At 39.2% G+C, this 27850-nt stretch overlaps 1 protein-coding gene across 1 annotated transcript; it reads left to right on the top strand.

Moving 5' to 3' along the window:
* Positions 1-803: 803 nt before the first annotated feature.
* rab10 (RAB10, member RAS oncogene family) lies at positions 804-27828 on the top strand. The gene is made up of 6 exons (XM_041805251.1): positions 804-1527; positions 13119-13179; positions 19071-19209; positions 25226-25315; positions 26740-26841; positions 27475-27828. Exons 1-6 carry the CDS (start codon positions 1401-1403, stop codon positions 27559-27561), a joined length of 606 nt encoding a protein of 201 aa, XP_041661185.1. The 5' UTR covers positions 804-1400; the 3' UTR covers positions 27562-27828.
* The last annotated feature ends 22 nt before the right edge of the window (positions 27829-27850 follow it).

Here is a 27850-nt window from a genome sequence, read left to right as displayed (position 1 = left end):
AAAAGCACTGTTACAACAAAAAATAATCTACCAAACAAATGTCCTTACTTTAATTTCTGTCTACAGTTTTTGATACTGCCCAGATACAAGGCTCTTGACTTTTAATTTGGTCCCATCATAAGTTAAACATTATACTTTGCGCAATCCTTCCGTTTCCCTGTATTATTTTACTTTCTGTCTCTCTCTCTAACTTTTTGGCAAGTCTGTACTCGGCTGAAGAAAGCAGGGCATACTCGACATTCCTAAAGGAGTGTCTGAGAGTCAAACTACTCTGACAGGCGGAAGAAGAAACACACACTCACACATACACACTCTTAAGCTTCTACAGTAATAGTGTGTACATGCAGATAGTGTTTACAGTTATCAAGAGACTTAAGAGGATAAATGTCCTTTTTGTTCTCCAGGCAGGGGATGTGGGAAACGCCCGTTACAAGCAGAGAAGTACTTTTTATAAATGACATCACATTGCCTGACTCACAGCTGGGATAGTCACCGCATCAAATGCCAGCTTGCAATGAAAACTGGAACATACAGGGATCCGCATGAAACCGGCCGCCATATTGGATCATTGGATATATTTTATTCAGTGAAGTAATGGGACGTTTGAGCCTAAATGTCCGAATACTTTACGCAGTAACATTTGCCCTTTCTGTCAATCTAAGATACGCCCTTTTACCTCTCAACGTTCGCAAGGACAGCCAATCATATTAGAGTGCTCAAAAAATTGACAATACCAATAGCCAATCACGAGCCTGGAGTTTGACAGAAGGGGCGGGAAAAAGGCGTGTCTGTGGGCCTAGGGTGTCGCCGCGGTGGCTCCCATTCGAAGGCGACGGCGGTCGTCTATATTTCGGTTCTAATCTGTCCTGAAAAAAGAGAAATAACTCCGAAGAGACAGTGATTTTGACACACTCTTACGTCGAGATTTTTTTCAAGTTCTTCTCGGTCGAGCTAGCGGCAGGGCTCTGGAATGACGGGGTGTGCCGAGAATTTGAATTAGCTCGTCTTTAGTTTGAAGAAAGAGTGAGTCGGGGTAGAGAGAGAGAGAGGAGCCATTTTGTCCCGACTGTGTGGGAGAAAAGAAAGAGTGGAAAAGAGGAATCACACGGGAGGAGATCCTATTTTTGCTTTCTGTTCTCATGCTGTAAAGGGGGAAACAGTCCGGCTTGGGAATACATAACTTCTCGGACACGTCTACGGACACGTTAATCGGGTGGTATTTAGCCAACTAGCTTGCCAAGCTAATCAACAAATCCCAGATTGTTAACCGTTAACAGTCAGGAGAAGCGGGGTAGTTGGTCAGGTTGGCTAAGGAGCTGGCTTTAGGCTTCACATAGGCGTGCTAGGTTACCATTTTTTTGTTTTTGTATCTTGTCTGGTTGTTCACAAGCTGCTTTTCAATGGCGAAGAAGACGTACGACTTGCTGTTCAAGCTGCTTCTGATCGGAGACTCGGGCGTGGGGAAGACCTGTGTGCTGTTCCGCTTCTCAGACGACGCCTTCAACACAACCTTCATCTCCACCATAGGTAAGAAGAGCCGGGGGCCTCACTCACTGGATCATGTGTTGTTACAGATGTTTCTCATTTAGCTGAACCCCCCTATCGGAGGTAGTTTGACAGCTTGGGTACTTGCCTCACTCTCCTGCAGCTGGAAATGGTAGGCTGGACATATCTGGTTAGCCTGTGTGCTAGCAGCATGCACTGACGTTAGCCTCTCTGCAGGCCTACACAGGTTAGCTGGAAAGCTAGTTGTGCAGCTCTATTAGCTGTTAGCTAAACCCCTTTAACCAGTGTTACAAATAACTGTGACCTAACCAACAAAACACCCGTAGTGTTTTGAAGAAGCCTGCCAGAAACCGCAAGTAGAACCGGTTCAGGTAGTAGGGGAATTGCTGTCATGTTAGTTGACCCAGTGGCTAGTGAGCTAACTAGGTTAGCATTAGGGTGGCATTAATATACAGGGCCGTGCTGGTGTTACAAAAGCACCAGCCCCATCTCCACATATGCATGACAGGCGTTTTTATTTTCATGCGATCACACATAGCCTTTAAAATTACACATCTACGATGAGAAATGCCGTTTGTAGCTAGCACTCCCTGGCTCTTTGTATAAAAAGATAGTAACCCCACGAAAAAGCGATGACAGAAAGCAAATGTAAACACTTTACTTTAATAAAAGTAGCAAAAATAAAGGACAAGAACATTACATTGCACCAAAAACTATTTAAATCACATCATAATTACATTAATTTAGACGTGAATTACTATATAGTTGTTACATTCAGGCCATTTTAATCTGTAACTTTCTTTTTTTTTCCTAAAATAACCATCTTATAAGTGTAAACAACGTCATTGTTTTGATGTCTACCTTGTAAACATGAAACTCATTTAATGATCTAAATATTGTTCAGGGGTCTGTAAAGTAAGGCGTTATCACAGTTATTAAATAAGAATAAAAACGTAACTTTTTTCTATGAAAATGAGTCAATTAATAAGTCAAAAGTAGTTTAAACTCCTACTGGAAAATAACCAAGTACTTTCACCTCTAACTTGTGCTTAGCTTCTTTCATTACTCCTTTAAAGAAACTATAAACAATCCATCATGGTGGCATCATCAGCTTTTTTCCCCCTCTGACCTCCACGCATGCGTCCATCATCACGCTCTCATGAGTCAGGTGTCAAACTATGTTGAGTCCTTTCACAGCCCGAGTGAGGGATCCGTTTACTCCTGTTGCTTAAGATCAGTGCTGAGTAATAATGTAACATAAGTACGTTAGGCTGAAATGTTTGCAGTACACTGGCATAACATCCTTGATCTCTTGATTGAACTTTAGTTCTAGCCCAGCTTTATGTGTCGACAACTCCTCTTGACTGTGTGTCTAAGAACACACAACCATAAAGGGCGACAGTGTTCCCAGAGGCATCCGGGCCAGATTAGATTTGTTGAGGTACCACACTGAACAGTCACCGTGCTGCAAATCTCGCTGTCACATGTAGGTGTTTTGTGTTTATGGTTTTGTCTAGGAATAAGCTCATGTTTGTGTTGTGTTACCCTCAGTCTTCTAGTTAGAGTCTGCTTTGCCGAATTATTAACAAAATGATGTTGATTATATTAGCTGTGAGGTATTTAAGAGTCAAAAGCACCATGACAGCACACATTGGTTCAAGGAAAGGCTGTGTGATGATGGTCAAATGCAGAGTGACGGGTTCTATAGCAGTCAAAGACCGACAGTGACCTTTGCCTCTTTGCAGAGGTACTTTCCCTGCCAAGATGATTGAAGTGTTTCAGCTGTTAGCTTTTATTAAAGGTGAAATATATTATAAAGGTGTATATTTTAAAAAATCCCCGTCTTCTGTAAATTATATCTAAATACACTGCAAAAGAACCCATTCACATTAAAAATGTTGTTTGAGGCATCTAAAGCTACTGCATGTGGTATTTATTGTCTAAATTGGTCTAAAACTGCATAAATAACAAGGCAACGCTTTTACTCTTACTAAAAATACTAAAGTTACCATTTAAATATCTTCTTAGCTAAGTCCTTGCTCATGAAGACAAAAACATTGGCAGAGAAAATGCTTATAAAGAGGTTCAACATTAGTCTCAGTTGTACTTAACCACTTTACAATTGAAAAACACTTTTGGAACATTGTGTAAAACAAGCATTAATTAGTTTTTTCCTGATAATGGCTCTGTCCTAAAGAAAGCAGTTCTGTTGTTGCTGTTTTTGAAATATTTCCTCTTCTTCTGAAGTTTTTAGCTTTATGAGTGCCAAGTTTTAAGCACAAATCCTTTTCTCTATTTTGATCTATCATTTAATATCATAATTTTTACCTTTTTTCCTTATAGGAAAAGCAGTGAAATTCAATGAAAGCAGCAGGAATATTAGATATCAGATATGGTTTATCAAATTGACATTTTTTATCAAGTAAATAAAGCAGGGTACACACTACAAAATGATCGTGCCAATTTGGGTTGGATTCGCCTCCATTTGCCCAAAGTCAAAAAGAGCCTGGTTATCAAATGTGTCTTGAGATTATCTCACCAGATTTTCCTGTGGTGTGTTGAGAGTGGTCTTTCCCCCTACGATCTACTTGGAAAATTGTTGGTGTCGGTCTGACTTGAAATTGTAAATATCAAACGTGTTCAATATTTGCATACATTGCTGTTGATCACATTACAACCAGATGTGCAGGTTGAAGAGTTTGACTCATAAGAAGACCAGAGCACTGTGCTGTAGTGTGTTGCATGCTGCGGTGCATAGTATATATGAGCTAGTCTTTTTCACCCCAGACCCTTTTTTTGACAAATTAACCCGACGTCATTACCAGAAATTCTATCATCACTTACATAACATCTTCACACACAGGCACTGCTGCTGCCTTCAGAAACATACCCAAATTCTCAGGGCACTTGTTATAAATTTTCATTCATTACACAGCACTGTCGTTATGACCATAGTTAAAGCAATAGGGTGGCTATTTTTAAATGCCCCCAGATACTTCTGTACCTCATAATCCTACTCCATATCCATACCACAATCGAGCTGACAAGAAGAGGAGCTGGAGGAGAGGTAGCAAACAGCGAGCCACACTTAGCTTGTGTACTCTAAAGTTGTGTATGACCGTGCCAAATTTCACGTTTCAAGAGTGGAGACTGGCTGTTGGTGAAATGATTCTGTTAATGTGTGCTGTGTTGGTCATATGGTTGCACACCACATTATAAGAACTAAACTGATACATCTGTCATTATTTGTTGTCATGCGTGGGTTCTCACATTTTCAGACTTGGTTAAGATTTTTAAAAATCCTCAATGTGGTCCAGCCCAGGCTTTATCCTCAGTGTGGCTCTTCCTTCCCTCTTCACTTCTCAAAAGAAGCCCAACATTTACACATAACCTCTTTTGAAAAACGCTGATTTTAAAGTATCAGAATGACCAGAGACTAAGATGATGATAGTGCGCGATCTGAAACTGTCAGCAGCAGTAATTTATGTCATCTGGTTTAGGAAGCGCTTACTTGCGGTGTTTACCTACTTCAGCCGGCCTAAAAAAACATGGCAACACCTGTGGCAGGTTTGAGAGAGACTGTCTGGCATAATACAGAATAAGAAGTCACTCTAACAAAGCAATATAGTTCTATAAGTTTACACTGGTTGCCTTTTGAGCTGTCCCCATAAAAACTACAGCAAAAGCTTCAGTCTCAGCCATTTTTCTCCATTTGTATTCAAAACAGAGCTCCATGTAGTGGGGTAAGCTGTAAAAGTTAATATTACAATGAACGCAATGTCCCAGCTCTATAATCCAAGCCAAACTTTCATTTTCAGGGAGCTTTAATTGTTAACAGTATGCCAAACTACTGTCATATTGAGTTAGATATTGTGTGATTGGCTGTACTTCTGCAAAATAAGCCAGAGCCTCATCAGAGGAACTGCATGCTCTGCTTTAAGGTCAAATATCAATGGTGTTTTTTTATACATGCTTTTTCTGTATCAATTATTATGCAGATTATTCGATCAGTTATTCTTTAGGGGTGCAAAAAAGAAAGTGTCAGTGTTTATCTTTACATGCCTTCATATACTCTGCTGCTTTTCTTCATTGCTTACTGGGTATTTTTTTTTACCACTCAGAAAAAGATAACATTTCATCCAATTTTACGTTATTTTGCTGAATTGAGAGCTAAAACCAAAAGCATGTCAACTTGTGTAACATAACAGAGAGGGGGGAAAAAGCAAATACTATTTAGAGCCTGGTATAAAAACGCTTGGCTTAGTTCTTTAGGAATAGCAGTGAACTTTCAAATAGGTTCCCTTCTTATTTATTATAGAAAATGTTACTCACTTATTCATGATAACTATTAACATGATCACTTATTCCAACCACTAATGTGACATTTATGAGCATGTATCAGACCACATGCAGCATTTATTTACTGAGGTGAAGAGAGAAAAGTCCGCTTGTCATGACTTAATGACAAAATCGTCTTTTCTTTCTTTGCTCTCTTTCTGTCTGTAACAGATACTAACGCTGACATGAACATTTTAATCTGATGATAATGGGCAATATTATACCCCGTATTTACTAACCGGTGAATTAAACAGGTCACGGGAGTTGGGGCTCTGATGAACGGAGGACAGAGCAGAGACACTCAGTGGTGCCACTTTGGTAGCCTACAAAACGCTTGCATCTTGGTGTCAAGTTTAAGACCTGTTGTTTCCAAGTTATTTACAGCCTAACTGATGTGAAACAATCAGGATAGAATATGTTCTGCGAATATGTTCTGTGTTGTCAGCATTGCTCCTTGCTCCTTCTGAGTCGAGTCAGCTGCAAGCTCCGCTGTTTAGTTCTAGCACGCACTCGCATGACCATCCAACAAACAGGAAGGAGAGCATTCCGACCAACTGTCCGACCAGTCGAATGAAAGATGTCAGCCTTAGAAAACAGTTTAAGAGGTTGGAGTCAGAACACTGGCTTCTTTTAGTAAAATAGATGATCACTGGTCTTTCATGTCATATCGTCAACTCATGATAAATTTTTTTTTGCGCCATAGCAAATAAATCTAGACCTGTTTACTTTCAACAGTCCAGTTACTCTTATTGGGCTTTTCCACTACGACTTTTGTCTGTGCCTATCCAAACAAAGCCATGCTGATTTACCTTTTCATCACCATTTTGGCCACACCGCGCTGCGCCCGGAATGGCCCTGCTCTGGAGCAGGGTCCAAGCGCGCCCGGCCCACCTCCAAGTGTCATAATTCGGGCTGGCTTTGCAGATATATTTAAGCAGCAATCACTGCACCAAACTTTGAAATACCTGCTGGATTACCAACAGAAGAAGAAGAAACCTTGAAGTAGGAACAATGGGTTCTTCTTCAAACGGAACAAAACAATGCTTGCTGTATGTCATCCAGTCAAAACGCTGCATCATCAGTTCTAGACATGCCTTCAAATGGGGAGCTTGGTTGTGGTTGAAAAGCAAAATCACTGCCGTGCTTGGCTATCAAATCAAGTAGAGCCAAGCTGCTCAATGTAATAGAAATTCCATAACTTTTCTTGATCCATGATCATTCTTTTTTTAACAGCTTGTCTGTTTTGGTTTTTAAGAAGGATATGAATAATATGAGTAATGAGTAAATGCATAATTAGGGGCATGGATGATATGACAGCATGGCAGCCCGCTGTAGAGTTTGTCAGAAGGCTAAAGACCCAACTTAGCTCCAAGTCTTTGGCTGTTTGATCTAAAGTAGGGATTGTTAAGAGTACTGTAGTGGTTAGTGTGGCAGTCATTGTTCAAATACCATTTCTTTATTAGCATTTATGCTATATTCTACAATGTTTTAGCTGATTTAGCGATACATATGTACTGAAATATTCTGTGTTTGTCGAACTGAACATACTTGTTTGGAAATGATAATAAGTACGAAAATAAGACAACACAGGGACACTTTTCAGCCACAGCTCTGTCTTTATTACCACAGCAAGCCAGATTGCAGCTAGAACAACTGCTTTATGAGAGCTATAGGAACTCTCGAGCAACATATGACCCAAACCTCAAACTAACATTAGTCCTGTTAGCGCCGGTTTTCACATATCGTTTGTGGCGATATAACAATTGATGAAACTGGTGACTGGAAATGCAGTATGCTCCCTTTCAGTTATGTGGAAGGAAAAGGCTTTGCTGCACAGGAGTTAAAGTCACCATTGCAACTACTGACTGCTAAAGGAGTGAAAAAGATGGATGAGGATGGAGAAGTATGTTGATTAAATGACTGTTACTACAGACTCGTGGACAGATCTCTCCATGAAGTCATATGTTACTGTTTTTTCTCTCAGTAGCGTGTTTGCACTGTGGAAGAGTTCATGGCAATGGCTGAGTAAAGTTTGGTCCATTTTGCTCATACTACTAAGCTCCATGTTGTTTTCTTTCTATATGGTAAATAAACCTTTGTTACATTATCATATCTTGTTATTTTATTCAGAGCTGGGATGAGCAGCTCAGATAAGCAACAGAAAGCATACTCTGTGTGAAATGTGTTTTTTTCCCCTTTACAGTAATTATAATTAGGGAGTACTCAACAACTTTAAAATCCCATCTTTTATCTAAAGTTGGTTTTTGGCAGCACTTTTGATATGGCACAGATTGGCTTTCAAAGCTTTGTCCGATATTTTCTTCAGTCTATAGTAGTGGCATGTTTTTCCCTGTAGTTCGTTTCTGTGATGGTCTTAATTAGATTGCTTACACTTGAGTTTGGTAAATGCAGCAAACTAGTTATGCAGATTCATCACACTGCTCTTGTGCAGCTAGTACAAAATGTACAGTGTGACTGTAATCCCAAATCAAAGCTTTCAGAAATTCATCGCTCAGCTTTATGAGAAGCCTGACACATAAAAGTTACAGCCCTCAAAGCCTGAGCTATAAAGTCAGAGAGTAACAAAACTTAGTGAAGAACCAGCAAAACCAGGTCGTATGAAGTAGTAGTGTGTTCTTCCTCTGACACAGCACTCATACCTTTGGAGACACGCATGCACAGCTGCTTCTCAAAATACCCCCTCTGGAAAACCCCCCTTTCTCATCTGCCTCTCATCCTCATTTCCAATCACTCTTTATTCCCTTCATCCTTGTAAATGAGGAGCTATGCATATATGAAGTGCTGAATATGCATGATGCTGCGATCTGAAATCTCTCTCTCCACAAATATCATGAATTTTGCATGGAAACTGGTGATTGGCTACAGTGGAATTCATAGTTGTGGAAGGAATGGTTCCTCTGGGATCGAAAGCAGAGTGGGGCCAGCCATAAACCACGCACTCTCTGTTTTTAAGACGTCCAATATAACATCCAACTGTTATGGAAAGTGTCATCCTCCTCCTGATAAGTGGGCCCATTTTTCCAGTGATTTACTAAACGTGTGATTACACAATTCACATATTTTCTCGACAACTTGCCAGAGCACCTCGCCTTTAAAAAAAAAAACCTTTTCCTTCTCACCTGGAACACACAGATATTATGTCATCCCTATGGAGTCTGGTCTTTGAGAGACAACTTTGGTCATTTTTATCTAGAAAACTCAACCTCCTATAGCTGTCTTTGCTCTGAGTATTAAATATGTGATTCAGTTGTTTGTTTAAAGGTTTAATGTCCGTTTTTAAAGACACAATGATGGGTCTCATGTACAAAACCTCCTCTCCTCTCGTCTCTTTTTGTTTTTAGCTAACTATATATCTTTCTGTCCCTCCCTCCCTCTCTCTGGGGAGTGCATAATATCCAGTGAGTCACACCTTGGCAGCCTGTTCTTCATTATTATATGACTCGCCCCATCTAGAGAGCACAGCTGTTTCTTGGACTTTTTGACCAACCACAATTTCTGACCAGAGCTGAACTGACAGCTCACGATTAACTAGAGAATATTGGCTAGAATGTTTGAGTATGAGTCACCCCTTTAAGATCTGACCTCTTTGGGGGCTCCCCAAGCATGATGATGAGGATTATAAGCCTGACTAATAGTGTGAACTTCTGATTTATTGTCATGAATTGGAAAGTTTAACTTCAGTACCTTGTTTGTTAACACCTTTACCTCACACTGGTGAAATCCCTTTTACTTCTTCCAGGCTTGCATACAAGTTTCAGTTATAGTTTGACTATTTGTTTAGACTGTAATTGAGTCAGATATCACCTGCCTTAAAATATAAAGGTCAGACTTCTGAAATGGGAGGCTGGTGTACTTTTCTTTGTCCTGTGTGACATCATGGATCATCTAAGGTCAACATTTTATAGAGAAGTAACTGATACTTCAGAAAATAATATAATTGTGGTGTTGATTTAGCTCTATTGATGAAACAGGTGCCCATGTAAACAGCCTACATCCATATTTCCTTTCTTGTTACAGCTTTCTTATTTAAAAAAGGCAAAAACAGCCACCCTGTATTCCCACTGCTGTTTCAAGGCACATCCCTATGGCATTTCACCTCGGTTTGAATGTCACTGAGGAGAGTGGGGTGGGGTGGGGGGCAAATTGATCCCTCCCCCTGTACTGGCTTTAGACATAGTAACAGAGGCGTAACAGACGCGAGACAGGACTGGTGGAGCCACTTGCAATCTTGTGTGTGTGTGCATGTCTAACTGTGTGTGTATGTGGAGTTTCAGCTCAGCCATGCTCTCTTGCTCTGACATAATGCACTGTGAATTAACAGTCAGGAACACCAATGTAATGCTTTTGCAGAAGCAGTATGAATGTCTTGGGCGTAATAGCGGCAGAGCTTTGTTGCGCTGCTCCTGCAGAATTGCAATAAAAAGGATTGTAGCCTTGAAATATAATAAATGCACTGACTTTGATATGTAGGGTCTAGAACAATATGCCTTTATCTGTTATATTTCCATGGTTGATATCCACATAATACACAGATAAACCATGGTGTTTGATATCAGGTTTGGGCACGATACAGGGAGGGGAGCAAACATCCATTATCAATCTAAATGACTTGGACTGATGATAAAACTAGCTTAAAATCAATCCTGTTCAGAAAATAATACACCGCGTTCCAAATTATTATGCTACTGATATTTTTCTCTGATTTTCCTAAATAGTCGATGCAAATGACAGTCAGTACAATTTTCAAGTCATCAACCATAGAGCATAATTCAAATTTTCCTGAACAATCCTCCTAATGCTGTTTTTTTTTTCCAAAAATAAAAAAACTCAAAGTGCACTGTTCCAAATTATTACACACAACAGAGTTTCACAGCATTTTAGGTTGAAAAGAACTGAAAATGGTCATTCATTGAATTTGCAGCAATAGGTCGTTTTTAATGAAATCAAAAGCTATTTCAATCAAAAATATCTTAACAGGCCAAGTTACATGTTAACACAGGACCCCTTCTTTAATATCACCTTCACAATTCTTTCATCCATTGAACTTGAGTTTTTGGAGAGTTTCTGCTTGAGTTTCTTTGCAAGATGTCAGAACAGCCTCCCAGAGCTGCTGTTTTGATGTGAACTGCCTCCCGCCCTCATAGATCTTTAGTTTGAGGATGCTCCAAAGGTTCTCAATAGGGCTGAGGTCAGGGGAGGATGGAGGCCACACCATGAGTTTGTCTCCTTTTATGCCCATATGCCCAGCCAATGACACAGAGGTATTCTTTGCAACATGAAATGGTGCATTGTCATGCATGAAGATAATTTTGCTGTGGACAGCACAGTTCTTCTTTTTGTACCATGGAAGAAAGTGGTCAGTCAGAAACTCTATTTACTTTGTCGAGGTCATTTTCACACCTTCAGGGATCCTAAAGGGGCCTACCAGCTCTCTCCCCTTGACTCCAGCCCAAAATATGACTCCATCTCCCTGCTGATGTCGTAGCCTGATGTGGTGGCCATCCACCAACCATCCACTACTCCATCCATCTGGACCATCCAGGGTTGCACGGCACTCATCAGTAAACAAGACTGTGTAAAAAATAGTCTTCATGTATTTCTTGGCCCAATGCACCAGTTTCTGATTGTGAGCATTGGTTAGGGGTGGCCGAATAGTAGGTTTTTTCACAACTGCAAGCCTCTGGAGGATCCTATACCTTTAGGTTCATGGGACTCCAGAGGCACTAGCAGCTTCAAATACCTGTTTGCTGCTTTGTAATGGTATCCCTACTACTGATATCTGTCCATTCAACAATATTTGCTGATGGCTGATTTTTGACAATAAAGCCAAAAACTACTGATACCAGTGTTAGTTTATACCTAATAATAATAATATGAATAAGAAGCAGATTTATCCTTTTTATGCATTTTTTTTTTCTCTGGAATTTTTTGGTTTTATGTACACATCATGAAAGTGTAGTCTAGATTTGGCCTGAATATGAGTAAAATATAATTTCCAAAACACCGGGAGGTATTGCACAAAAAAATGAGCACAAAATAATTTTTTTCTAATATTTTCCAACTGCCTACTGTTCCTCATGTTTACCTCTTGAATCCAAAATAAATCAGAAAATTGTTTTTTTTCACCACCTAATTAGCACCAATTAAACTGAGAGTACCTGACTGCAATTTTCAGCCCCTTTTTTTAAGGTTTATTTTGGGAATTTTTGTGTTTTTATGTGATAGAGGAGGATAGTGGATAAAATCGGAAACAGGGACAAGTGCAGGGTAGAGACATGCGGTAAAGGGCCCCAGGCCGGACTCTAACCTGGGCCCTCCGCATACATGGGGCACGCCTTAACCACTCGGCCACCTGTGCCCCAATTTTCGGCTTTATCTAGTTGCATTGAAATACTGTAAAAGCATGAGCACAGTACTTACATCCAATGTGTAAAATGATTGCCCAGTGATCAAGAAAGCATCTTTTATATTTGGTTATTTTTCTCGTACATTTTGATGAATTTAGACTTGCCTTAACCTGCAATAAATTGTGCAGCATGTGCCTAATTTGTTTGTTATATCTACCCTTTAATAAACAGAGAAAATCTAAATAATTGAAACAAAAACTCATGGCAAAGTGTCTCTTACTAAATAGTTCGATTAAACCCAACTTATAACTTTAAAAAACCCAAACAAGTCTGGAAGACATGCATGCAGAAAAAGGTGTGTTCTCTGACTGCAGTCTTACCCTCCCTGAACAATTAGTCCAGATTTTCCAACCAGAGATAAACCCCTTAAGGCATTGACATTAGATATCACTAATACATTTCAAATATGTGCAGTATCATGTTCCTAACCAGCAGCTTGTAATCACGGGTTTACAGTAATAAGGTCATTTCAGTACATTCTATCACTGTCCTCTGTTTTTAGGCCTTAACCTGATTTTCTCAGTAACCTGGTTCTTTTGTGTGTCTGCGCCCATTGTTAGCCAGCTGCTGATCCCAGTGCTGTCTCCTGATAGGCTCAAAGTCTGGGCATGACACTGCAGAATCAGGAAGAGATACATTTATTGTCTGTATGATGGGAACACTTGAGACTGGATGTTTCTGAGTGTCTTTTGGTGATATCTCTATTAATCCCATAGGGTTTTAATGCTGCTTGTCTATGTTGGTGTTAGATGTGATTTCTCAGATCATCTCTGCCTGTAATTGTCCATACTCCATGTGCTAGTGTTGACTGACATGTAGCTAATATACTTTCTTTTTTTGTTACAGGAATAGACTTCAAGATCAAAACTGTTGAATTACAAGGAAAGAAGATCAAACTACAGATCTGGTGAGTCAGTGAACTGCTCAAAAAAGAGGCGTTTTGATTGGTTGTAGCAGTTTGGTTTCTGTGTCTGGCAAAAACATTCACCAACATTTTGAGAAGTGTCCTTCAATACTGTTTGACTCTGTTAGTGAGTTGTTACATTGTAGGGAAACATCTGTTTGACATGCCTCCCTTAAGCCCTGAAAAATGTTAGGACAGGAAACGGTCATCAGTCCATCAGGAGCTCTGTTGCAGAGTTCCTATTGTAGTTCTCAACAGCTGATTTTCTGATCTGAAATTCCTCAGTTTGTAGCATTTTCTATCTAAAGACCATGGTGTTGGTTTATAGGTAAGATTTTAGAAGACTGAATAAAGATTTATAACCGAAAACTACTTACATAGTTAATGAGTACATTGTATTTTAAGTGGATTTATTGATTCATTATTTGGTATTGCTGAAAGTGGTGCACAGGTTTTGTCAACATAGCCATCCTAAATCCAAACATGTTCACTTAACTATAATAAAATGCAAGCTTTAGCATAAGTTATTCTTACTTGTGAAGTTGAAACCATTCAGGTTTTGGCATTTGCACTTAAAAATAAACTTTAGTATGTATAAGATGACTGGTGTTGTTGTAGCATACATTTATAGCATTACAGATGAAGTTTTGATCAAGAAAGATGGTAATAATTTTTATAACTCTCCTATTCTTTGAATCATATTAACTGATAAAGTGACATATCATACCTCTTACCCACTGTTTAACACGGTCACCTGAGGTCTAAATAAACATCTGTGCTGTGGTCAAAATATAATAAAGATCAAGCACTAGAGGAAGTGTCTGAACCTGTTTTAACTAGCTTTAAATGGCTTTTCTCAGAGCGCTTGGTTTGGTTAGCTAAGGCATCATTTCAGTGGGCAGATCTGCTGAAGATATCAGGTGAAAGGCAAATATGGTGTGGTAGCTAGAGAGGTGATGTTTCAATTCCTGTGTACTGTTGAGATTAGGGCTGAACGATTTTGGAAAATAATCTAATTGAATTTTTTTTTTCCTCCAATATTGCGTTTTGATTTGCGATTGTTCCTAAACTTTGTTTTATTCCTAAACAAAGGCTGAACATTTATTTAAATATATCTAATTCTGACAATTTTGACTCGTATTGCAAATTGGATATGATTTGATGCATTAAAGGGTTTTTGTCATTCTCATATTGAATAAGAAATAAGTACAAAAATAAAGGTAGGGGTTTTTTTTGTAGACTATACAAAAAAATGGCGCTTGAATGTTTGCATGATATGCCATGCATAACGTCTCTGTTGCAAAAAAACAAAGTTTAAAACTGTTATTTTGACACAAATTTCAGGTCAAAGAAATATTGCACCTTCTGCGATTTGAAAAGGTTTGCAGGCCATATTGCAATTTACTGTAATTTTTGATTAATTGCCCAGCCCTGGTTGAGATGCTCTTAAGCCACTGAATAGGGATGCACAACATTTTCAGTGTGATGTGGGTTTTGGCAGATATTAAAATTTCAGTTAATATTTGCAACCGATATTATAGCTTTAAAAATCAGCCTATATTGGCTGTAAGAACAAATAAGTTAGTGAAGTTTTTGGCTGGACCAATAGACGTACCTCATCAAAAGTCTTTTTCTTTATTCATCGTCATTCCTTGCACTTCAAAGTATGTTTTAAGAACTAAAATTTGTGATTTTTTTTTTATCCTCAGACTTTAAATTGTGTGTTTTAAGAACTGAAGTTTAGGTCTGAAATACATTTACTTATCAAAATCTGTATCTTCTAAAATAATGTTTTAAATTTTGGTATATCAGTAACGATCAAAATACGATATCGTACATCCCTAGCACTGAACCCCCAATCTCTCAGGCTCTTCCCTGTGTGCAGCAGCTCCTCACTCTGACTCCTCATGCCCTCATCCCTCCATTAGTGCTTCTCCATAGGATCATGTTTCTGCATATGGATGCATTTCTCTGCATAGCCTGTTCAGTAACAGAGTAAAACTGAATTTTCCCTAGAGGGATTAATAAAGATTAATAAAATAAATGGATTCATAGAGGATATTGCCTTCATCATAAAAGTAAGTGGAGTTTTTCTCCATTTTCATTTTTAAAGCATAACAACCTCTAATAATCCCTTTTTTTAGCTCAGTGTTTATCAAATGTGTGCTCAGTCTGATGTCTTCTCCAATATATACTTTGTTAATGGAAAAGCAGATTTACGAGCTTGTGCAAATTGTGAAAAGGGCTCTCTTATATATGCATGTGCATTTCCTAATAACAAAATATAAATGGTGAAATATAAGGATTTTCTAGCTCATGTGAAACTCTAGATATTTTGTTTTTCTCTGTCTTGATTTGAATCTAATCTGAAACTTGATCTCATTTGGCCTGATACTGTCCATTAAACCTCCTCTGTGTCTGGATGCGTCTCAGTCTCAGTCCACTTCACATTTCCTCCTCTTTCTGTCCAACCACATTATGTCTAGTTTTAAAGCTTTATCATTCAGAGCAAGCACACTGAGATGTTTTTAACTTCACCAGCCTCAATAAAATCCAACCTTTTCACAGCCAGCTATTATTCAACATCACAGTGAAACAATTATTATAAGAGCGGGTTTAATCTGGTGCTCCTGGGCTTCCTCTCTTTCTCTTTATCAGTGGTGATAAATGGATGCTGGCAGGGTTTCCACTGCTAGGTAAATGTCACAGTTGAGATGCAGGCTGCTGCAGATGTGTGACATTGTTACCTTGAAGCAGATTTTTTAAATATATTATAAGGGGTTTATCTGGACTTTTAATGGGCAAAACAGCAGGCCAAATAGAGATGAGACATCTAGGACTACATCTAAATACCTCTGTCATTCTACCTTTTTAGCCAAGGAAGCAACATAGATGTTGTGACATTTGTTACTGAAATGTCTGATGATTTAGAAGCAGTGAAAGCATCTTGTGGAATAGTCTTGGAGTGATTACTGCAGAACTTTGTCAAACTGTTCTGATATTTTGAATTAATTGTATTTATTTCATTTGATTGGGACCATACAATAGAACGTAGTTTCAGTTGAGATTTGGAAACTGATGTAGGAAAGGGAGTTTATAGCTATTGCTGATTTCTGACTCTTGTCCCGAGTTGGGCCTTTCAGTTTACAGTTTATTGATAAAAGCAACTTTCAGTTGCATGAAACCATGAGAACACTTTGTATATGTGGACATAATGAAATACACACATCCCAGTATAATGATGCATGAACTCTATAAACCCTAAATCAGAGGTTTTCAAAGTGTGGTAGAGTGAGCATCCCCTGGCAAAACATAGTTTCTGCTACATGCCCCCTTCTTCTCTTTTGCTCTAATATTATACAGGTGTATCTAATAAACACATACAAGTATTTTCCCCTGTGGTTTACTTCAAAAGTTACATTTCCATATATTCTAGATTCATCTCATGCAAAGTAAAAAATTTCAAGACTATTTTGTTTTAATCTTGATGATTTCAGCTTGCAACTCATGAAAATCAAAAATTCACTATCTCAGAATATTAGAATATTGTGGAAAAGTCTAATCTGCAAATGCTTCATGAGACTTCGTTCTCTTACACTGGTTCAGTACACACAACTACAATCACAATCGCAGGGAAGACTGCTGACTTTACTATTGTCCAGAAGACAGTCCTTGACATCATCCACAAGGAGGGCAAGACACAGAAGGTCACTGCTGAAAGGGCGGACTGTTCTCAGAAGCTGCATCAAAACATATTCATCATAGACTGTAGAAAGAATTGGACAAACCCCGTGTGACGTCAGTCGTCTGCTTACAATAGGCGGAGTAAAACGGCTTTTGAAGCCAATCTGTGGATGCTTCCATATTGAAATCATGGTCTCAACCGAACTTTGGATCAACCTAATGCCCGCCCACTAAGCGCGACTTCCTGTCAGCCTGCTAGCTAGCATTCTGGTCGACAGGAACAGAGCCTCTGCCTGCCGAGCTATCTGTCAATCAAATGAGACGCGCCAATCACCGTGAAGTGAGTTTTATCCTAAATATAATCCAAATGATTGTGGTACAAAAGAAAATTCACCCTCTGTACAGTGGGAGCACAATAAGACACTAGCTAATGAGACACGTTTGGTGTTTTGAACCAGGCTGTAAACCAGTTTATTTTTGTGTGTCAAAACCGGCTGTTCAACGTGTGCAGACGGAACTTCCTGTTTTCCTGCAGTCAGCCTAAAGTGGACAGTCACGGTATAGCAATTTTTGCACTTCCGCATTGGCTTCATCTTTTAGGACCAGAGGTTGCTGCTTGATATTCATGGAAAGTTGACTGGAAGAGAAAAGTGCGGTAAGAAAATGAGCACAAGTAACATGGAAGAGCACAGCTTCCAGAGGACAGTCAAACAAAGCAGATTCAAAAAATTAGGGGAGCTTCACAAGGAGTGAAGTAGTGAGTCAGTGCATTAAGAGCCACCACACACAGACGGGTCCAGGAAATGGACTAGTATTGTTGCGTTCATAGTGTCAAGCCACTCCTGAATCAGAGACAATGTTATAAGCTTCTCACCTGGGCTGACCGTTGCTCAGTGGTCCAAAGTCCTCTTTTCAGATGAAAGTAAATTTTGCATATCATTTGTAAATCAACGTCCCAGAGTCTGGAGGAAAATCGGAAAGGCTCAGAATCTAAGGAGCTTGAAGTCAGGTGTTTCTGGTTTCCAGAGACAGCAATGGTTTGAGATGCCACGTCCTCTGCTGGTGTTGGTCCACTGTGCTTTTCAAATTCAGAGTCAATGCTGTCAGCTGTCTACCAGGAGATTTTAGAACACTTCATGTTTCCATCTGCTGCTATTCTGATTTCCTTTTCCAGCAGGTTATGGCACCTGCCCACAGTGAAGCCAACAATCTAGACGAGCTGAAGACTGCTATCAGAGCAACCTGGGCTTCATAACAACCCAGCAGTGCCACAGACTGATTTGCTCCATGACACATCACTTAGATGCAGTAATTTGTGTAAAAGGAGCTCAAACCACTTATTGAGTACAAAGATGAGCATAATTTTCCAGAAGGCCAACAATTCTGTATTATAAATCCTCTTTTTGGACTGGTGTTTTGTGATGTTATAACATTTTGAGAAAGGAAAGATTTTTTATATTTGTGTGCGCTCAGAGCTATAATCATCAACATTAAAACAAAAAAGTAATGAAATATTTTACTGTGTGTGAGATTAATATAGAATATATGGAAGTTTCACTTCTTGAATTTAATCAGAGGAAAGAAATAACTTTTTCCATGACATTTTATTTTTTAGGTACACCTGTATGCTCAAAAGTCTCAATTGTTTTTTTTCTGTGACCAAAATCCCCGAGTCCCTCTTGTCAAAAAACTCCTGTGATCTGGTCACCAAACTTGAGTGTTTGGTCTCGATATGATGCTGGAGTTTCAACTGCCTCATACTCATTAGCGAACACTTCTTTGTAAATAATACACCATAGCCATTGAGCATTATCAGGAACCATTTGTGAAAATCCAAACTTTTTTCCTTACTTAGCATGCACAAATTTTTAGCTTTTAGATGGCAGTTGTGCTATCATAGCTACGCTTATATTTTGGTAACTTAAAAATAATTTGTGCCCATTGTTGGAGAAAAATTCAGGAGCGACATGTTGCAAAAACAGTGTAGTGTAGCACATGAATAACAGCAGATATGGATAACTACTTTCAGTTAAAGATAATGTGTATGTAATAATTTTTGTTAATCACATCTTGCATCACAGTATTATCCACATCCCATATGTGCAGGCCAGGTAAAAATCTGGGTTTTTGAAATTGCTGTTCTCTGGTTGAAGGTTTTGATTTAATATAAGACAATGAACACAAATAAACAATAATATGTGTGTTTTTAGGGACACAGCGGGCCAGGAACGATTCCACACCATCACCACCTCTTACTACAGAGGAGCCATGGGCATCATGCTGGTCTACGACATCACCAATGCCAAGAGCTTTGAAAACATCAGCAAATGGCTGCGCAACATTGATGAGGTAAAAACATACACACCCTCTGATTCATGCTTTCTGGGTCAGATGTTATGAGAGAGGTTATGGGGATCAGTGTGTCGGAGTTGAGTGTTGGCATTCCATTTTTTATCCATTGTTTATTGCTGGCATGTTGACAGAGTGACATCAATACTTTAAGGGAATGCAGCCAGCTTTGCTAACTAGCTGGCTGATGTGAGTGAGGTGAGCTGTGCAGCAGAAGTGTGTGACTAAACTACAACAGATGAGCCAGATGTCAGTTTGCATCTGCCTCAGTGCAGAGGAACAGGAGGCTGTGTTGTTTTGATTATTTTAATGTTGGTGAAAACACAAGTTTTCTGTTTAAGATATTGATTTTATTACCAGTAAGCAGCTGATAGAAGCCACATGCCAAGTATAAAGTAATTGTCGTTAACAGGCATAGACCTCTGTGATTTCTCTACGAATACTCATTCTAACATTATGTAAACCGGGGGGGTCTAATGTTGTTTTTCACTGAGGGCCGCATGCAGAAAAATCTAAGGATGGGTGGGCCACTATGATATCACTCACCTAAAACCAAACCTAATGTAGGCTAGGATATGCTCAGTAATTGAATAAGCTTAAAGAAAAAAAAAACACAGCTTTTCATTATTGGCTGACATGGCAAGAAGACAGTAACTGTTTAGGATTTTAGGGCTGCCAGTCAGATCAGGGGGGCCCTGGTTGGCCTCAGCCACCTCTGGATCCACCTCTGGTCAGGATGTGTGGATGCTCTCTGCAGCAGGGAGGGAAGACCCTGACAGTGTTTATCATTTAGGCACAAACAAGGACACACTGTACAAAGCTGACAAATTTTATAGAAGTGTTAGTGCTTGATGATGAGTAGCACAATATGCTTTATAAATTAAACAATAAGATGGAGTAGATAGCGGTACAAAAAAGTGTAATTTATGCTGCTTTAATATTTTTTCTTTAATCATCAGTAGGGCTGCAGTAATCAGTACTTTTTGTAATCAAGTACACTATTGATTCTTCTGTCAATTAATCAAGCACTCTAATAAGAAAGATTACATTTTTAAATGAATCACTTTTGATTTTGTAGACACAAACTAGCATATGAGCGAGTTGTTAAGGTAGCACTTAAACTCAGAGATCTCCGTAGTTTCCCCCGTGCAGGCATTGTGCCATATTTGCCATAATGCCACTGCCAGTGGATGCTTAAAAATGCAGGACGGGTGTCAACATAACTGCATCATCGTCTTACTCTTCCCTCTTGATTTTCACATTATACATCATCTTAACTGCATGTCATAACAGCGAAAACAAGTGCATTGTGCCACACAAATAACTGTCTGTGCAGAACACAGCACACCGTGCAACACAGTGCAATGTCTAAGTTTACATCATGGGCATATATGAATACATGACTGATTTCAGTGGAGCCTCGATGCTGATGATTTGCATTCAGGACTCTAGGAATCGTTTTAGCCCTAATCATCAGGTTGTTATGAACTGAAATATTGTTTTTATGCTCACATATTTACCATCTATCTTGTCACCTCAATTCAGTCTAGAAAGAAAAAGCATGTCAACAGATTTGTCCTTGTGCCAAAACTAAGAAGTGCATTACAGTCAGTCACTAGCTTCATGTTTTGATGTGGGCAATACTTAGGGCCCAACCACTGACCTCAGCACGAGGACCCTTTTGAAATTGCTCATATTATTATTATTTTTATCATTTTTTCTGTCCTTTGTTGCTTGTTCATTTTATTTTTAGAATTTGCTACGGGATCAATAATCAGAAAGATTATGTCACATAAATACAATATTCTGTTTACAGATGGGTAGGTTAATGATATATTAGTTGGTGTTATATTATCTCTTAGCCAATAATCCCTCCTTTTTGTGAGTTGTCTGTCCATTCTGAAGCCCAACTGGGCAGTAAGCTTTATATTCCAAGCCCTGCAAAAACCAGCCACACTCTCACTCTGAAATTTACAAGCTGTTTATACAAACAAAATAATCTGTTACGTTTGTGTTAAGAGATGGTACACAATACCACAGTATACTGTGTGCATGATGGATGCAGAAAGAAAGGCTGTGATTGGAACTGAGTATTAGTGGCTTAAATCTTTGTTTTGTCTGAATGATAAGGCTGTAAAGATAGCATGCAGGCCCCCATAATATGATAATCATGCCCACAGGAGGAAAACAAATGAGTATCATAATACCAGCAACTAAAGGCTAGCTGTATGTCTGTGGCCTGTCAAAAAATGTCAGAAAAAATTGACATTCAAACTGAGGTCAAAACTTGTATCAAAACTCTGCAGTGTATCTAGCCATATTAGGGCCCTAAAGGTTTCCTACTCTGTATGTTATCACTTCACACCCTGTAGCTTAGCCCTCCAGAAACCCATCACCTGTCATCTAACATCACCTTATATTTAATGAATGTCTATGAAAATGTAGCTGCATGCAAGTGTAACCAGATTGTTTGTGGCACTATATGCATGTCCTATTGATATGCAAAACAATTACCAAGTGCTGTTATTGTCAACATTTTCTTTAGCTGGAAACCCAGTCTAGAAAGTTGGCAAAGACAAATATCAGCACAGCAGAATATTCCCATCCTGACATGTGTTATCCTGTTATTAAGATTTTTATTTAACAAAGTAATGCTCTTGACAGATTTGTTCATTTGTGTTTCCACAATGATATATAATCAGGCCACTTCTAAATCATGAAGTTTAAAAAGAAAAGCTCTTGATACTGTGACAAATGGAGATGAGGATGATGAATTTTAGTCTCACTGTAGGGGATGGACTATAGGGGCCACCTAGACCTACTTCTCGGGAACTGCTTGGGGTGTGACAAGATCTCGCAAGGTTGAAAGTTCGCAAGATTTCTTATTGAGTTGAAAACTGTCTCACGAGATCAATAGTCCACATAGATGCAGAGCAGCACCTCCCATAACTGAGCACAGCTAATCCTCCCTGACCCATTTGGATCACCGCTCACAAACCCCCTCCCCCGTTTTTAAAGAATAATTTTCAAAATAAGAGTGCAGGTTTATCTAACTGAGAAGTGAAGTAATGATGATGTGACACATGAGAAACATTTCTGGATTTTTAGGAATCGTGGTTAATGATGCACCCCATGTAAGCAGTCAGCCTGGGTTTAAGTCCAGCCTGTGGCTCCTTCCCTGCTGGTCTCTCCCCCACTCTCTCATCCCTGTTCCCATCTCTATCCACCATCCTCCTCTATGGATATAGGCCTAAATGCCCAGAAATATACCTTAACAAAAAAGAAGTCCTGTTAAAATGCACTGTTTGAATTATGGCTAGCCAAGACAAATTATATGTGAGCATTAATATCCAGTGAAAGAGGATTATTATTTACAACTTTAAAATCGACCCACATTCTTTGAATCTTGCAAATTTCAACTGAATAGAAGAAAAAATTTAGGCTTATATATATTTTGTTATCAAAGGTTTTTTAAGTGTAAAATCTTCTCCTGTCTCTTGGACCCAAATATTGTTTTGGTTCTTCTCTAACTACGAGCTACAAACTAGGGAGATACACAAGGCTTGTTCTTAAAAGGTTTATGTTCTTCAGTTAATCAGATATATTGAAATATTGTTATAAGAGTTTCATGCAGTATATTGATTATGGCAGCATGCTTGTACTGGGATAATATCATAGTCACTGACTACTTTACACATGCTTTATTGTACTACATCATAAACCATCCTTATCTTCAGCTCTTGTTAGAAATAAATTGTGTGGGTCATCTCTAAAAGGGCAAAGAGTTAAAGCATATGTTGACATCAGTCTCCAGCAGGCCTGGTGTTTCATATTAGATGACTGAAAAAATATGTAAGACCAGCATCAGTCACAAATTGTCAGTTTGTCCTGCCACTGAGCTTACTGCTATTTAAAGCAGATCCATCTTTGTGGATAAGTACTGCTTTGCTTTAGCTTCTATCTGTATGTTCCTTTCCTGTGGTGTCATTTCTTTGCATTGTTTTATTCTGCTGTCTCATTCCTATCACAACCATTGTTGTTGAGTTCTGTGTGTAACCTTCTGGATCTGTGCCACATCAAACATCAGATAAATTACAGTGACACACTAATCAATAAATGACATTATCTGTCTGTGTTATTGCTGGCTGCTGACTATAATATTACATCACATGACCAGTATGAAGGTGTTATACTATAAATGAAGCCGATTAGGTAAGACTGCATGGCTCCATGTTTGTCTGGAATGCTTTCTTGTCATTTTTCTCACCCTTGCTGTTAAAGAGCTCTGAGTCCGGTCGAGGAAAGGAAACACAATGAATTTCCTGGAAACTGAGAACTGGACCTGGCTGATGATGAACGAGTTTAAAGAGCGTGTTGTTGATTTCAGAGAGGGTTGGGAGAGTACAGAGAGGCTTGTTACATGGAGGATGGTATGATTACAGTCTTCATCTGAGGTTCCTGAACCTTTATTTAACCTGTAAAACATAAAACGGATCAGCAACTATCTTGACAATCAAATAGCCCTTTTAATGGAAAATATTCTCTATTTCTGGCTTCTCAAAAACAACTTTATTGGTACTTTATTCAGCAGGGAACGTCTCTTTGAGAGGAGATCTCTTATTACAGGGTGTCCACCTTTAGATTGACTGAGGCATCCCCACAGCACAACACTCCCACTGCCATGTTTCACTGTGAGGATGGTGTTCTTGGGTTATGTGCCTCTCCCTTCTTTCTCCAGCATAAGCAATGTCTCTATGGCCAAAGAGCTCTAGTTTCATCTGATCTCACCAAAGGACATGCTTTCAGTATGCAGAATCGTTCTCCACATTGTCCTTAGCATACTTAAGTTTTGCTTGAAGGTGTCTCTTGTGCAGAAATGGAGTTCTAATGCTCTGCAACCTCTCAGTCCATTCCTGTGCAGGGCTTTAGTGACTGTCTTCTTCAAGACTAAGTCCTGACTTGGCTAAGTCATTCACTAGTGTATTGGCAGTTGTTCTGGGATCTTTAGACACATCTGAAATCTTTATCTTCCTACCTCTGCCAAGCTTGTTCTGTACTGTGTGGCTGTCTTTGAATTCACTCCAGTTCTTGACACTTGAAATTGCTGTCACAACTTTGTGCATCCTTTGTGAGCAGCAATGATTCTTTTCCTCAAGTCTAAACAGATTTCTTTAGTTTTTTTCCATGATGCTTTCTCCAGTGACAGCTCAAACCCTTACTGAAGTGTTTATACTGTGTGTATATGGGCAGATAGCCCTCAGTTTTAACTTGATTTTCAAGCTTGAGCATGACAAAGTTAAAGCTCATCATTGCACAACAATGGTTTGTGCCATGGCTCAACAAAAAGGTCAGTTCTGAAGGGGTCTAATAATGTAGACCCTAATAGTGATTGTTTTTTATGAAATAATTTTGTTTCTGTGTGCAAAGTAAAATAATGTGATCATCCAAAATAAAACTAGATGTTTGGAAAAGCTGAGTTAAAATTCCTTGCTCTGTTTAACAGTTCAAGGGGAAATACTTTTAAAAAGCTGACATTTTTATGGGGGGACTTTTGACTCTCTCCTCTCCTCTATTAACTCTTAGCTTTAAATCCCCACTATGCTGGTCAGGAACCTGTTTTGCCAAAAAGTCTGGCTTTAAAACAGCAAGTTGATGTAAAAATGACTAAACGCGTGTAATTATTCAGATAGGAAGGCGCTTTTATTTCTTGTTACAAAATATTGAACTAGATAAAGTCTTAAAAACGACTGTAGTTTTCTGTTTGCTTTCACGAGCTTTGAAATGTTGAAAAAAAGATGCATGTCCCCTCTGTGTTTGTGTTCCTGGGTGTGTTTTATCACGGTTGATTAGTTGACTTGTGGGAACTTGACACGGAAGTGACTGTTTCCAAAAAAAAAAAAAAAAAGCATATACCTGTAGTGTCAACAAAAAGAATGTGCAGTTGAAGCTGAGAGTAGTGTAACTGATATGAGAAACGGACGTTTCTAATCTCCTCTGCCCTCTTAATCTTTTTCAGCACGCAAATGAGGACGTGGAGAGGATGCTGCTAGGCAACAAGTGTGACATGGAGGACAAGAGGGTCGTACCAAAAGCCAAGGGAGAGCAGGTGAGAGGGTGCAGTCTGCGGCAGCCATAAACAGCCTTTCATTGATGCTGAGTAGCTGATTGACAGACTTCAATTCATAAGAAATCTTCTAGTTTTTCTATCCAATAAAGTTAGTAACATTTAAGTCTTTTTACGCAATTTTATACACAAAAAAATAGAGATCAGCATGGTGTCAGCCAGTATGGGTAAAAGTTTAAAGTTTCTGACCAGAAAGAGGTCCTTTTATGTCCTCTTGATTTACAGTGATAATTTTTCTCTCTTTTTAATCGAAGTGAAAAGAATATTTTAACCACTTATCATGAAGATGTCCATTTATTTCTACTTGTGGCATTGATTTGTGGGTAGGAGGCAACAGCTGCAGACACATTTCAAACTTTATGCTTCACAATGGAAAAATTGCTTTGCACATCTATTTCTTAAGACCGGTGTGTCAGAGGAAAATGTATGTAACAAAAACCGAAGAAAACTCCTGCACACTATCCAACCTGCAATAGTAACGTTATTTATTTGCAACATTTCAGTAACAGACCTTCATCAGACAAACAGTTTGTCAAAAATGGCAGGACATGTTATATAGGAAGTGGCCACACACCTGTACCAGATCCTTATCATGACGTCAGATCTCAAGCTGCAAATTAACCAAACAACAAATATCAGCTTTCTGACTGTGAGTGAAAATATGAGATGCTACCAAACACCTAAAGTGCAATCTTGAACAAGTATATAATTATTAATGTTAAATAGTTGTTCGAGGCTAAGGAGGGTTCAGCTATGCTATTGGGGGTTTGCAGGATTACAAATCCCACATGAAAACAGGCAGTACTAAAAAAGTTACACAGCAGTGAAGAACTGCACATAAAACTTTGCTGACCACAGTGGAAATCATCACTCAGGATGACGGTTAAAACCAATTTTTCCTATGAGCTGGTGCAACTTTTACCCTGTATTTTAGGGTAGTTTTTCCTCATGAATACACTATTTCCAGATGTTAAAAAAAGGAATCTTTTGAATCTTTTTCTAAGGTGTTAGGGCCTATGGTGACTCCTCAGTGATGTCACCTCTTCCTGGCCTTTATCTATGCATCAGGTTTGGTCACTTGTGAAATCACCTGTAATAGCTCCTCACGATATCATCCTAGGACTGGATCTGTTAGTCTAGAACAAGTGAAAACACCCCTGTGTCTTAGATCTGTGCCCTATTTAACTAGAGCAAACCAGCAGAGACAAGTCGGTCTGCAGATTTGGCAACATCAGATACAGATCTGCTTACTCATACAAACACACCTGCCTGAATGGGAGTGTGTTTTTTTTATGTGTGTTGGTGATACCTGATCCCTGTCCTGCTCTGAGGATCAGTCACTTTATTTTTGGACCTGAGTGTCTACAGCTGAACCCTTCATTCTGACTCCGATATCTCCTTCACAGATTGCGAGGGAGCATGGCATTAGGTTTTTTGAGACAAGTGCTAAGGCCAACATCAACATTGAGAAGGCTTTCCTCACGTTAGCAGAAGACATCCTGAGAAAGGTGAGCACACTGTCCCTTTAGAAATGAACAGTACATTGTTCCATCCATCAATTGTCTGCACCGTTTATCCTTTTTGGGGTGGTGGGGGGCTGGAGCCTATCCCAGCTGTCGGCAGCAGGTGAGGTGCGCCCTGGATTGGTTGGCATTCCAGGGCGCACCCTGTTTACAGAAATATGTCATCATATTGTTCCTGTTTAATAATCGTTTATTAAAGCATTTAGACAAGTTTGATAGCTGAAATAAGCTGTTAGTGAAACAATTTGCTTGCCAGATAGCCACAAATGTGCAAAAAAATTATTTATTTTTTTTATATTGCCCACCCCTAGCTCTAACTTAAACATAATTGCTTTAGCAATGTGGCAGCAGGACTTGGAAACGTCATAAATGTCATACTGCTGAGTAGCACAAGTATGTAGTTCTCATGACGGCATCATGCCCTGTTGTCTCATTGGGAAAGTCCCAACAGTGAGGGATGTAAAACGGCAGCTCAGGGAATGTTTGGGGAAGTCTGTCCTTCAATTATCTTAAAACTTTCAGAGGTACATGTGTGAAAAGAGCTTTACAAATGAATATAAACATCATCAGTTTAATGTGATGTGTTTAATAAGTTGTATTGTGTGTTTTCTGTGGCAGACGCCTGTAAAAGAGCCCAACAGTGAAAACGTCGACATCAGCGGAGGAAGTGGAGTCCCAGGCTGGAAGAGCAAGTGCTGCAGTTGAACTACTCCTCTGTTTCACTCACACTAACGCACACAAACACACAGACACACTCAGACACTCTCTCTCTTTAACGGCTAACTCTAACTCTCTCGCTCTCTAACCTGTCTCATGAGTTTTCTTGCACACTGACACTCTCTGTCTGTCTCTTTATCAGAATAAAAACAATAAACCACTTCACCTGTCTAACCCCCCCCCCTTTTCCCCACCATGATCTCCCACTCCTCCCATCTGATGATCATTTTTATTTCTGATAAAAAGAGAAATCCAGTCACGTTTCTTGTCATTTGTT

Source organism: Cheilinus undulatus, linkage group 14 (genome assembly GCF_018320785.1).
Source record: "Cheilinus undulatus linkage group 14, ASM1832078v1, whole genome shotgun sequence".
Classification (NCBI taxonomy): domain Eukaryota; kingdom Metazoa; phylum Chordata; class Actinopteri; order Labriformes; family Labridae; genus Cheilinus; species Cheilinus undulatus.
This window is presented reverse-complemented; position numbering and strand designations above follow the sequence as displayed.

Coding starts and splice junctions, on each gene's coding strand:
- rab10 (XM_041805251.1), top strand. CDS start 1,401: ATGGCGAAGAAGACGTACGACTTGCTGTTCAAGCTGCTTCTGATCGGA. Junction 13,180..19,070: donor AAGATCAAACTACAGATCTG/GTGAGTCAGTGA, acceptor GTGTGTTTTTAG/GGACACAGCGGGCCAGGAAC. Junction 26,842..27,474: donor CAGAAGACATCCTGAGAAAG/GTGAGCACACTG, acceptor TTTCTGTGGCAG/ACGCCTGTAAAAGAGCCCAA.